Source organism: Myotis daubentonii, chromosome X (genome assembly GCF_963259705.1).
Source record: "Myotis daubentonii chromosome X, mMyoDau2.1, whole genome shotgun sequence".
NCBI classification, from domain to species: Eukaryota; Metazoa; Chordata; class Mammalia; order Chiroptera; family Vespertilionidae; genus Myotis; species Myotis daubentonii.
In genome coordinates, this window is record NC_081861.1 from 137,426,538 (window position 1) to 137,438,954 (window position 12,417).

General features: G+C 52.6%; 2 protein-coding genes across 2 annotated transcripts; both read right to left on the minus strand.

Moving 5' to 3' along the window:
* Nucleotides 1–3,456: 3,456 nt before the first annotated feature.
* LOC132224433 (claudin-34-like) lies at nucleotides 3,457–4,113 on the minus strand. The gene has a single exon (XM_059679633.1). It carries the CDS (start codon nucleotides 4,099–4,101, stop codon nucleotides 3,457–3,459), a length of 645 nt encoding a protein of 214 aa, XP_059535616.1. The 5' UTR covers nucleotides 4,102–4,113.
* A 6,851-nt stretch (nucleotides 4,114–10,964) lies between these two features.
* Nucleotides 10,965–11,711, minus strand: LOC132224352 (claudin-34-like). Its single transcript, XM_059679492.1, has one exon. The coding sequence runs from the start codon at nucleotides 11,649–11,651 to the stop codon at nucleotides 11,007–11,009; it is 645 nt and encodes a 214-aa protein (XP_059535475.1). The 5' UTR covers nucleotides 11,652–11,711; the 3' UTR covers nucleotides 10,965–11,006.
* Nucleotides 11,712–12,417: the final 706 nt, after the last annotated feature.

The window sequence follows — 12,417 nt, forward strand, 5'->3', positions numbered from 1 at the left end:
TCATCCCATAACCCCATGTAGAGAACACAGTCAGTAAACCATTGTGTCCTTACAGTGGACTATTACACAGAAATCCCACCTTATGCTGAAGAATAATTGGTGGTGGAGGGAAGTTCCCAATGTTAAGTAAAAAGCAGGTTTCAAAGAAATGTGGCTCAGTGGTTGAGTGTGTAACTAGGAACCAGGAGGTCATGGTTCGATTCCCGGTCAGGACACATGCCCGGGTTGTGGGCTCCATTCCCAGTGTGGGGCATGCAGGAGGCAGCCAATCCATCATTCTCTGTCATCAGTGATGTTTCTCTCTCTCCCTCTCCCTTTCTCTCTGAAAAGAATCCTAATCAAAGAGCAATATGCAAATTCACCATCACTCCAACACAAAGTTGGTGACGCCCAGAGCCACAAGATGGCGGCGCCCAGTCCTCTCAGCACCGCTGGAGTCCGAAAGTCCCGGGGGAGGTCCGTGAGAGCCGGGCCTGCTTGGATGTTACCACAGCTACCCAGGAGCGGCCAAGCGGCACTGCAGACAGCAGAGACCCACACGGACTGGGCCTAAGCTGTCAGTAGGACATACCCTGAGGACCCCACGCATTGGAGAGGGTGCAGGTCAGGCTGAGAAACCCACCCCTGCGCCCCGACCCCCACCCCCTGCACGAATTTCATGCACCGGGCCTCTAGTAAAATATATTTTAAAAAAACACTTGAAGTCTTTCTACAATAGAAATGTCTTTTTTGAGGTCTTAGACCAGATAGTCACTGTAATTCATCAGAGTCTTAAGTAGAAAGCCTTGGGGAAGGGCCACCATGATTGGGAGAAAGTGTGTCGCGATGGCAGCCAGGGCCAGGCCAAGGGGCGACCTCCCTGAAGGGTCCTCGGCCCAGGACAGTGCGGGAAGCTGACCTGGGTCCTGTCGGGAGACTCTGTTCTGTTTCACTGAGCTCCCCTCCCCTCCCCCTCTCCTCTACCTGAAATGTGGCCGGCACCCGACTCTGCCTCCAGTTGCACATTGACTGTCTCCATGGGACACATGACCCGGGAATGGCGGTGGGCAGGGAGGAGAAGGAAGGGCCCACTGGGGGGGATGGCAAACAGGGAGAACGAGGAAGAGAAAGGGCAAAGCCACTCCTGAGCAGGAAACACAGCTCGCGGGGCGGGGCTGGCGCTGTGACCACCTCTGCTGGTGTCTCAGAGGACACGTTGTGACCCAGGTGCTGCCTCTGCTCAGCCTCCCTCCGCCAGTGCTGTCACCAGGGACTCCTCCCTGCCTGGTGCCCCCAGCAAAGGGCCTGGCACCGCCCCACGCTGGCCCCGAGCCAAAGGCCACAGGGCAGCCTCTGGCTCCTGGGCACCTTGCAGGATTCCCAGGGCGGAGAAGGAGGAGAGAAATGCCACCGCCCTCAGGCGCCCGCGGGAAATGCGCAGGACACGTTCTCTTGCCTTATTCCTGTGAAAAACAACAAAGTGCGTCCCTTAAACAGTCATTGCCAACGAGCCCTTGACAGGGGCTTGGAACTCCTTTCCCCGCTGTCCCAGAGCAGACCCCGTGGGTGGCCGCCTCACCTTCTGTGTCTGAACCTCATGACCTGTCCGCTTGCTCTCTGTTGAGACTGAAGACCAAGAGGGGGCAAGAGACCACTTTCCTCAGCCCCAGCGGTTCTGTCATTCCCCCGCGTGACCAGCAGGAGGCAGGCGCGCCGCCCTCCACAGGGTATCTGGTTCCAGTATCAGGGTCCTCATCAGAAGCCTGTCTCCCAAGAGCTTCTCTTTTCAAATAACCAGAGGGTTGACTCACTTAAATAACACACATCCTCTTTCAAACCGGGCTCAGTGGATAGAGTGTTGCCCCCCAGAGTGAAGGGTCCCGGGGTTGATTCTGGTCAGGGGCGTGTACCTTGGTTGCAGGCTCGATCCCCAGTAGGGAGCGTGCAGGAGGCAACTGATCAGTGTTTCTCTCTCAGAGATGTTTCTATCTCTCTATCCCTCTCCCTTCCTCTCTGTAAAATCAATGAGAATATATTTTTGTAAAAAATGAGACCGACTACAGCTGTTTCCCTAGCAGCCATGTCCCAGCCATCCCAGACCTGCATGGAGAATGGGTAAGACTCGGCCCAAGCCCAGCCCTGAGTGTCCCAGGGGAGGCAGAGGCCCCTTTCAAACCCTGGGAAGGGAGCCAGGGTCTGTAACTCAGTGCAGAGGCTGTGACTTCCTCCCAGTTCTAAGGACGGTGTGCACATCATGGCAGGCAGCGAAGGGGCATTTCCTACAGAAGGCTTCCACCACTGTACACTCGCTCCCTCAGAGGGAAGAGGGAAGAACCCATGGCCCACAGATCGGAGTCAGAGCCCAGGGGCAAAGGTTCCATTGAACATTCTCGGGTCACAGGCAATGTCTTTGGAACACAGATTTATATCGCTGATAGACTTATGCCCCAGGGGAGGGTTTTGTTTCAAGCACTGTGCGCTCAGAGACTTAAATATTCTTTGAGAAGAAGCTTATTTCAGCCTAGCTGGTGTGGCTCAGTGGTTGAGCGTGGACCTAGGAACGAGGCGGTTACGGTTTGATTCCTGACTGGGGGCTTGATCCCAGTGGGGAATGTGTAAGAATCAGCCAATCGATGATTGTCTCTCATCATCGATATTTCTATCTCTCCCTCTCCCTTCTACTCTGAAATCAATGAAAAAAAAATTTTTTTTTAAAGAGAATTTCTCCCTCTTAAAAAAATAATTGAGACTTAAGAGGCAGAGTGAACACCTTATGTAATGACGAATAAATAAATAAAAGTGTAGAAGTACTTTTGAAGCATTTAAAAATTCTGGTATTTGATGTTCATAAGAAATAGTTAACTTTAAAGGTATACTATGGTTAGGCAAGGAAATGTCCTTTTTTTAGAGAATAATTTTGAAGTGCATGGGAATGAAGGAACGTAAAGTCTGGGGATTGCATTAAAGATCTTCGGAAAAAGAAAAATAGATGAAAAGAAGGGAAGGAAGGAGAGAGAAAGCGAATATGGCCACTTCGCGGTAACTGTTGAGTCTGATAGTGGAAGGGCGATTCCTTCCGCTGTTCTGCTCTTGCACATGTGGGGACTTGCATGTGGCGGAGAGGTGTTAGGGCCACGCCGTGGAAGGTCAGGCGGGTTGTTTTTAGTGGGCGTTTGAGAGGGAGCTGGGAGAGTCCCAGCGACTCTCATTTCCACACAGTAGGTGTCTAGCATTGATTATTTACCCGATAATAATGAAAATCCAGATTCAGTAAGACAGGTAGACAGTGGGTTTATTTTGGAATATTTTTAATGAAAGTTCCTTAACCAATCAATGGGCCCAATTTGGACATAGACGCCAATGGCCACTTTCTGCTCAGAATGACCTTTGCCGTGGAACGATTTCATAGAGCATCCTGATAACACTGCACCCCATAAGCGGCTCTCATGGATTCCCAAGGCTATGCCACCGGGAATTTCACACTTGCGAGACTTCGGGGTACACTTGGTTGTTGGGGTGCAGCTGGAAAGAGATGGTCAGCAGCCCACTCAACAGCATAAGGAAGGCAGCCAGAGCCGCCACGGGCACGGTGGTGCCCGTCTCCTGCCGGTCGGGCCTGAAGGGGATGTGGAAGGATGGTGGGAAGCGTATGCCCTCTTCATTCAACACGGAGTGGTTGTTCCAGATGACAGCAGTGAAGATAAATGCCCCCGCTATGATGCTCAGGACTCCGGAAGCGCAGAACAGATTGCAGATGGTGTTCTTCTGACGGTGTCCCGCGTACACTCTCAGCAGGCCCTTGACCGTGAGCACTTTTCCCAGCAGCCCGAGGAGGCTGGCGGCCAGCAGCAGGTTCTGAGCGATGCGGATATCCAGCGGCAGGTAGGTGTCACTGTAGCTGTAGCGGTGACAGGCTATGACTCTGCCGTGGGGGCTGTTGTGCTGGTAAGTACAGACCCTCCACATCCCAATGCAGGCCAGCCCCCGGGACGGGGCGGAGCTGCTCTCCATGTACCACACCCGCCACTCGGCCAGGCCCATGCAAATCATGGATAAGATCCATCCCAGAATGTTGAGGGAGAAACTCGCTGCCTGGCAATTGGCGTTTTTCAACATGGCCATGGCTGTTTCCAGGGGATCTGCAAACCAATAGAGGGGGTCATGAGGTGGGACCCACGGCCTGAACGGTCCCCCGGGGGTGAGCGGCGCTATATTGTTGAGGGAGATGCCCTGTTCCAGAATGGAGACGCTTGATCCCGTGCTCTGCTGGCACAGGGTCCTTGGGCAACATTTACTGAAAGCCTTCAAATATTCAGACTTTCACCTTGGCAGGGTTCGCTCAGTGGTTAGACTCTCATCTGCATTTTAAGGGCCAGTGGTTCTCAACCTTCTGGCCCATTAAATACAGTTCTTCCTGTTGTGACCCAACCATAAAATGATTGTCGTTGCTACTTCATCACTGTCATGTTGCTACTGTTATGAATCGTCATGAAAATATCTGATCTGCAGGATGGTCTTAGGCGACCCCTGTGAAAGGGTCGTCCGACCGCCAAAGGGGTTGCAACCCACAGGTTGAGAACTGCTGGGTTAGAGCGTCTTCCCAATAGGCCAAGGTTGCCGGCCTTAGTCCCTGCTCAGGGCACATACAAGAATCAACCAATGAATGCATCAGGCAGTGGAACAGCAAATCCATGTTTCTCTCTCACCCTCTCTCTGTGTCTCTAAAGTCAATCAAAATATGTATAGACTTTCTAACGGGCAGTTCCACTTCTGGATATTTGTTGAAAGACACAATTAAGATTGGCTACAGCCCAGCCAGAGTGGTTGAGCGTCGTCACCCTATGAATCAGGTCAGGGTTCGATTCCTAGTCAGGGCACATGCCCGCGTTGTGGGGTTGATCCCCAGTGTGAGGCGTGCAGGAGGCAGCAGATCCATGATTCTCTCTCATCATTGAGGTTTCTACCTCTCCCTCCCCCTTCCGCTCTGAAATCAATAAAAATATATATTTTGCCTGCTCCCAAGAGTCAGCAATGCCACTTCTGGATTTATGCCCCGAAGAAGGGAAAGCAGGGGCGCAAGCAGAGAGTTGCACCCCCATGTTCATAGCAGCGTTCTTCACCACAGCCAGGAGGTGGGAACACCGCAATATTCATTGTGGGTGTGTGCACAGTCCGCATGTGGGCCGCCCATACCATGGGATATCATCCAGCCTTGAGGACATTCTACCCAGTGAGACGAGCCAGCAACACAAAGACAAACCTGCATTATTTCACATCTATGTGGCCCCTAGAGCAGCCACACTCAGCGACAGAAAGCCACTGTGGGAGCCAGGGCCTGGGGAGCAGAGGGGATGTAGTGGTCAATGGCACAGAGTTTCCGTTTGGGGAGGTGAAAAAGTTCTGGAGATGATGGTGGCGATGGTAGCACAACATTGTGAAGGTCCCCAGTGACACTGCACTGTACGCTTAAAAAAGGTGACCGATCAGTCTGATCAAATCATTGGATTGATAGCTGTCCCCTGGGGCCTGCCCTTTAGGACACTTCACAACAGGCCTTCCCTCTGCTTAGACCACATCCCACTGGTAAGACCCCATCCCACTGGTAAGACCACATCCCACTGGTAAGGCCACATCCCACTGGTAAGGCCACATCCCACTGGTAAGACCACATCCCACTGGTGAGGCCACATCCCACTGGTAAGGCCCCATCCCACTGGTAAGGCCACATCCCACTGGTAAGACCTCACCCCACTGGTAAGGCCACATCCCCCTGGTAAGGCCACATCCCACTGGTAAGGCCACATCCCTCTGGTAAGACCATTATCTTTCTCCTCTGGGCCTTCCCAGGACATGGACCCTTTAAAGCCTAGAGTACTTTAACCCTCTGACTGCCTGTCATAGGGATGGTGCCATTTGGGGCTCAGCCCATGTGGTCTCCAGGTGACCCAACACATTCATGATCCCTCGCCCCTTTTGGCCTTGTGTGTTCCTCCTTCGGCAACCCTGACGGTGACATGATAATTGTTAAGTTATTCCCACTTTACCCCCACGAAATAAAACCAACAGGCTGGGCCCCACTGACCAGGGATGTGTCTCCGAGGGAGTGAGTGTCGAGGAACGGCGACTAACAGGTCAGGCAGCGCTGCCAACGCACACGGGGCTCCTCTTGGCGTCCACGGCCGGCTCCTGGCTATGTGGGACCAGCCACACGGGCCTCAGCCACACGGGCCTCAGCCACACGAGGGCCTGGCACACGACTCCAAGCCCTCTCCTCAGCCTCCAGTCCACGGCCACATCCCACCCCCGTTGTCCTGGCCAGCAGGGTTCTGTTGCCGGGTGCGGAACACATGGCCGCATCCAATCCCCACTGACCACCAGGCTTTCTCTGTTTCTCATCAGGCACCCTCCCTTCCCGCTTCCTGGGCGGGCTGCGCTCAGTGCGGACCATGGAGTCCTCAAGGTCTTCTTGACAGCAGCCGGGTGTCCTAACCACTCCTCCCGTCCTCCATAAATGGTCTCTCCCACACCTCCTGGATGAAATGACCGTGCAAACAGCAATGACACCAGCCAGCGTGCCTCAATGCATTGAGCGTCGCCCTACGGACCGAAGGGTCCTGGGTTTGATTCCAGTCAAGGGCACGTACCTTAGTTGTAGGCTCCTCCCAGCCCGGGCCCTGGTCAGGGCTCTTGCAGGAGGCAACCAGTTGATGTGTTTCTCTCACATCAATGTTTCTCTGTGTCTTTCCCTCTCTCTTCCACTCTTTCTAAAAAATCAATGGGAAAATACCTCGGGTGAGAATTCAAATAAACAAACAAACAAACAGAAATGACAGCACATCCTAGCCGGCATCAGCAGCAGCGGCACCCCATGGGCAAAGTTGCTATCAAAGCCCAGTGATAGCCAGCAGGATAGGGAAGCCCCTTGAGCTGCAGGCAGTGGCCTTCCCGCTGCACCTCGGGTGCCGGTGAAGCATAGGAATTGATCCTTTGGAGAGCTGCTGTTTGAAACTGCTGTTTGAACTATTCTGTTATTCTTAGACGGTCTCTTATTCTGTAGGTCAACTCTGTTATTTTTATATAGTCCCTGACTCTGTAATATAACTGTTTTAGTTTGAATAATAGAAAAAGATAAAAAACTTAGGTGTCTGACCTTGCTAGCTAGCCATCTGATATAACAGGCTAATACTGATATTGATATTAATTCCCATATTCTTATGCCAAGTGTTAGTTCATTATGTATGAAGGTCACAAACATGTAAACTTATAACAATAACCAGGATATTGTGAGCGAGATGGAGTAGAAGGTGGAGGTCACTACTGACTGGAAGACGCTGGCCGGCTAACGGGGAGCTTGTCAAGTGGGGCTGCTGTGAGGAATGAGGCTGCCAAAAGGCCAATGGGGGGTTGGGGGGTCTGCTGGCCCACACTTAGGACCAAATTTTATGTGGGAGTCAGGTTCTGCAGGAACCTCTGCTTAGTTCCTGTGAGAAGGAACTTATTCCAGCCAGTGGGCATGTGTGCAAGGATGCCACAGGAACACACCAAATGGACTTCATGCCTGAGGTACCACGGGACAAGTGAAATCATCCCATAACCCCATGTAGAGAACACAGTCAGTAAACCATTGTGTCCTTACAGTGGACTATTACACAGAAATCCCACCTTATGCTGAAGAATAATTGGTGGGGGAGGGAAGTTCCCCATGTTAAGTAAAAAGCAGGTTTCAAAGAAATGTGGCTCAGTGGTTGAGTGTGTAACTAGGAACCAGGAGGTCAGGGTTCGATTCCCGGTCAGGACACATGCCCGGGTTGTGGGCTCCATTCCCAGTGTGGGGCATGCAGGAGGCAGCCAATCCATCATTCTCTGTCATCAGTGATGTTTCTCTCTCTCCCTCTCCCTTTCTCTCTGAAAAGAATCCTAATCAAAGAGCAATATGCAAATTCACCATCACTCCAACACAAAGTTGGTGACGCCCAGAGCCACAAGATGGCGGCGCCCAGCCCTCTCAGCACCGCTGGAGTCCGAAAGTCCCGGGGGAGGTCCGTGAGAGCCGGGCCTGCTTGGATGTTACTGTGGCTACCCAGGAGCGGCCAAGCGGCACTGCAGACAGCAGAGACCCACACGGACTGGGCCTAAGCTGTCAGTAGGACATACCCTGAGGACCCCACGCATTGGAGAGGGTGCAGGTCAGGCTGAGAAACCCACCCCTGCGCCCCGACCCCCACCCCCTGCACGAATTTCATGCACCGGGCCTCTAGTAAAATATATTTTAAAAAAACACTTGAAGTCTTTCTACAATAGAAATGTCTTTTTTGAGGTCTTAGACCAGATAGTCACTGTAATTCATCAGAGTCTTAAGTAGAAAGCCTGGAGGAAGGGCCACCATGATGGGGAGAAAGTGTGTTGTGATGGCAGCCAGGGCCAGGCCAAGGGGCGACCTCCCTGAATGGTCCTCGGCCCAGGACAGTGCGGGAAGCTGACCTGGGTCCTGTCGGGAGCCTCTGTTCTGTTTCACTGAGCTCCCCTCCCCTTCCCCTCTCCTCTACCTGAAATGTGGCGGGCACCCGACTCTGCCTCCAGTTGCACATTGACTGTCTCCATGGGTCACATGACCCGGGAATGGCGGTGGGCAGGGAGGAGAAGGAAGGGCCCACGGGGGGGATGGCAAACAGGGAGAACGAGGAAGAGAAAGGGCAAAGCCACTCCTGAGCAGGAAACACAGCTCGCGGGGCGGGGCTGGCGCTGTGACCACCTCTGCTGGTGTCTCAGAGGACACGTTGTGACCCAGGTGCTGCCTCTGCTCGGCCTCCCTCCGCCAGTGCTGTCACCAGGGACTCCTCCCTGCCTGGTGCCCCCAGCAAAGGGCCTGGCACCGCCCCACGCTGGCCCCGAGCCAAAGGCCACAGGGCAGCCTCTGGCTCCTGGGCACCTTGCAGGATTCCCAGGGCGGAGAAGGAGGAGAGAAATGCCACCGCCCTCAGGGACCCCCGGGAAATGTGCAGGACACGTTCTCTGGCCTTATTCCTGTGAAAAACAACAAAGTGCGTCCCTTAAACAGTCATTGCCAACGAGCCCTTGACAGGGGCTTGGAACTCCTTTCCCCGCTCTCCCAGAGCAGACCCCGCGGGTGGCCGCCTCACCTTCTGTGTCTGAACCTCATGACCTGTCCGCTTGCTCTCTGTTGACACTGAAGGCCAAGAGGGGGCAAGAGACCACTTTCCTCAGCCCCAGCGGTTCTGTCATTCCCCCGCGTGACCAGCAGGAGGCAGGCGCGCCGCCCTCCGCAGGGTATCTGGTTCCAGTATCAGGGTCCTCATCAGAAGCCTGTCTCCCAAGAGCTTCTCTTTTCAAATAACCAGAGGGTTGACTCACTTAAATAACACACATCCTCTTTCAAACCGGGCTCAGTGGATAGAGCGTTGCCCCCCAGAGTGAAGGGTCCCGGGGTTGATTCTGGTCAAGGGCGTGTACCTTGGTTGCAGGCTCGATCCCCAGTAGGGAGCGAGCAGGATGCAACTGATCAGTGTTTCTCTCTCATAGATGTTTCTATCTCTCTATCCCTCTCCCTTCCTCTCTGTAAAATCAATGAGAATATATTTTTGTAAAAAATGAGACCGACTACAGCTGTTTCCCTAGCAGCCATGTCCCAGCCATCCCAGACCTGCATGGAGAATGGGTAAGACTCGGCCCAAGCCCAGCCCTGAGTGTCCCAGGGGAGGCAGAGGCCCCTTTCAAACCCTGGGAAGGGAGCCAGGGTCTCTAACTCAGTGCAGAGGCTGTGACTTCCTCCCAGTTCTAAGGACGGTGTGCACATCATGGCAGGCAGCGAAGGGGCATTTCCTACAGAAGGCTTCCACCACTGTACACTCGCTCCCTCAGAGGGAAGAGGGAAGAACCCATGGCCCACAGATCGGAGTCAGAGCCCAGGGGCAAAGGTTCCATTGAACATTCTCGGGTCACAGGCAATGTCTTTGGAACACAGATTTATATCGCTGATAGGGGAGGGTTTTGTTTCAAGCACTGTGCGCTCAGAGACTTAAATATTCTTTGAGAAGAAGCTTATTTCAGCCTAGCTGGTGTGGCTCAGTGGTTGAGCGTGGACCTAGGAACCAGGCGGTTACGGTTGGATTCCTGACTGGGGGCTTGATCCCAGTGGAGAATGTGTAAGAATCAGCCAATCGATGATTGTCTCTCATCGTCGATATTTCTATCTCTCCCTCTCCCTTCTACTCTGAAATCAATGAAAAAAAAATTTTTTTTTTAAAGAGAATTTCTCCCTCTTAAAAAAATAATTGAGACTTAAGAGGCAGAGTGAACACCTTATGTAATGACGAATAAATAAATAAAAGTGTAGAAGTACTTTTGAAGCATTTAAAAATTCTGGTATTTGATGTTCATAAGAAATAGTTAACTTTAAAGGTATACTATGGTTAGGCAAGGAAATGTCCTTTTTTTAGAGAATAATTTTGAAGTGCATGGGAATGAAGGAACGTAAAGTCTGGGGTTTGCGTTAAAGATCTTCGGAAAAAGAAAAACAGATGAAAAGAAGGGAAGGAAGGAGAGAGAAAGCGAATATGGCCACTTCGCGGTAACTGTTGAGTCTGATAGTGGAAGGGCGATTCCTTCCGCTGTTCTGCTCTTGCACATGTGGGGACTTGCATGTGGCGGAGAGGTGTTAGGGCCACGCCGTGGAAGGTCAGGCCGGTTGTTTTTAGTGGGCGTTTGAGAGGGAGCTGTGAGAGTCCCAGCGACTCTCATTTCCACACAGCAGGTGTCTAGCATTGATTATTTACCCAATAATAATGAAAATCCAGATTCAGTAAGACAGGTAGACAGTGGGTTTATTTTGGAATTTTTTTTAATGAAAGTTCCTTAACCAATCAATGGACCCAATTTGGACATAGAAGCCAATGGCCACTTTCTGCTCAGAATGAGCTTTGCCATGGAACAATTTCATAGAGCATCCTGATAACACTGCACCCCATAAGCGGCTCTCATGGATTCCCAAGGCTATGCCACCGGGAATTTCACACTTGCGAGACTTCGGGGTACACTTGGTTGTTGGGGTGCAGCTGGAAAGAGATGGTCAGCAGCCCACTCAACAGCATGAGGAAGGCAGCCAGAGCCGCCACGGGCACGGTGGTGCCCGTCTCCTGCCGGTCGGGCCTGAAGGGGATGTGGAAGGATGGTGGGAAGCGTATGCCCTCTTCATTCAACACGGAGTGGTGGTTCCAGATGACAGCGGTGAAGATAAATGCCCCCGCTATGATGCTCAGGACTCCGGAAGCGCAGAACAGATTGCAGATGGTGTTCTTCTGACGGTGTCCCGCGTACACTCTCAGCAGGCCCTTGACCGTGAGCACTTTTCCCAGCAGCCCGAGGAGGCTGGCGGCCAGCAGCAGGTTCTGAGCGATGCGGATATCCAGCGGCAGGTAGGTGTCACTGTAGCTGTAGCGGTGACAGGCTATGACTCTGCCGTGGGGGCTGTTGTGCTGGTAAGTACAGACCCTCCACATCCCAATGCAGGCCAGCCCCCGGGACGGGGCGGAGCTGCTCTCCATGTACCACACCCGCCACTCGGCCAGGCCCATGCAAATCATGGATAAGATCCATCCCAGAATGTTGAGGGAGAAACTCGCTGCCTGGCAATTGGCGTTTTTCAACATGGCCATGGCTGTTTCCAGGGGATCTGCAAACCAATAGAGGGGGTCATGAGGTGGGACCCACGGCCTGAACGGTCCCCCGGGGGTGAGCGGCGCTATATTGTTGAGGGAGATGCCCTATTCCAGAATGGAGACACTTGACCCCATGCTCTGCTGGCAAAGGGTCCTGGGGCAACATTTACTGAAAGCCTTCAAATATTCAGACTTTCACCTTGGCAGGGTTCGCTCAGTGGTTAGACTCTCATCTGCATTTTAAGGGCCAGTGGTTCTCAACCTTCTGGCCCATTAAATACAGTTCCTCCTGTTGTGACCCAACCATAAAATGATTGTCGTTGCTACTTCATCACTGTCATGTTGCTACTGTTATGAATCGTCATGAAAATATCTGATCTGCAGGATGGTCTTAGGCGACCCCTGTGAAAGGGTCGTCCGACCGCCAAAGGGGTCGCAACCCACAGGTTGAGAACCGCTGGGTTAGAGCGTCTTCCCAATAGGCCAAGGTTGCCGGCCTTAGTCCCTGCTCAGGGCACATACAAGAAGCAACCAATGAATGCATCAGGCAGTGGAACAGCAAATCCATGTTTCTCTCTCACCCTCTCTCTGTGTCTCTAAAGTCAATCAAAATATGTACAGACTTTCTAACGGGCAGTTCCACTTCTAGATATTTGTTGAAAGACACAATTAAGATTGGCTACAGCCCAGCCAGAGTGGTTGAGCGTCGTCACCCTATGAATCAGGTCAGGGTTCGATTCCTAGTCAGGGCACATGCCGGGTT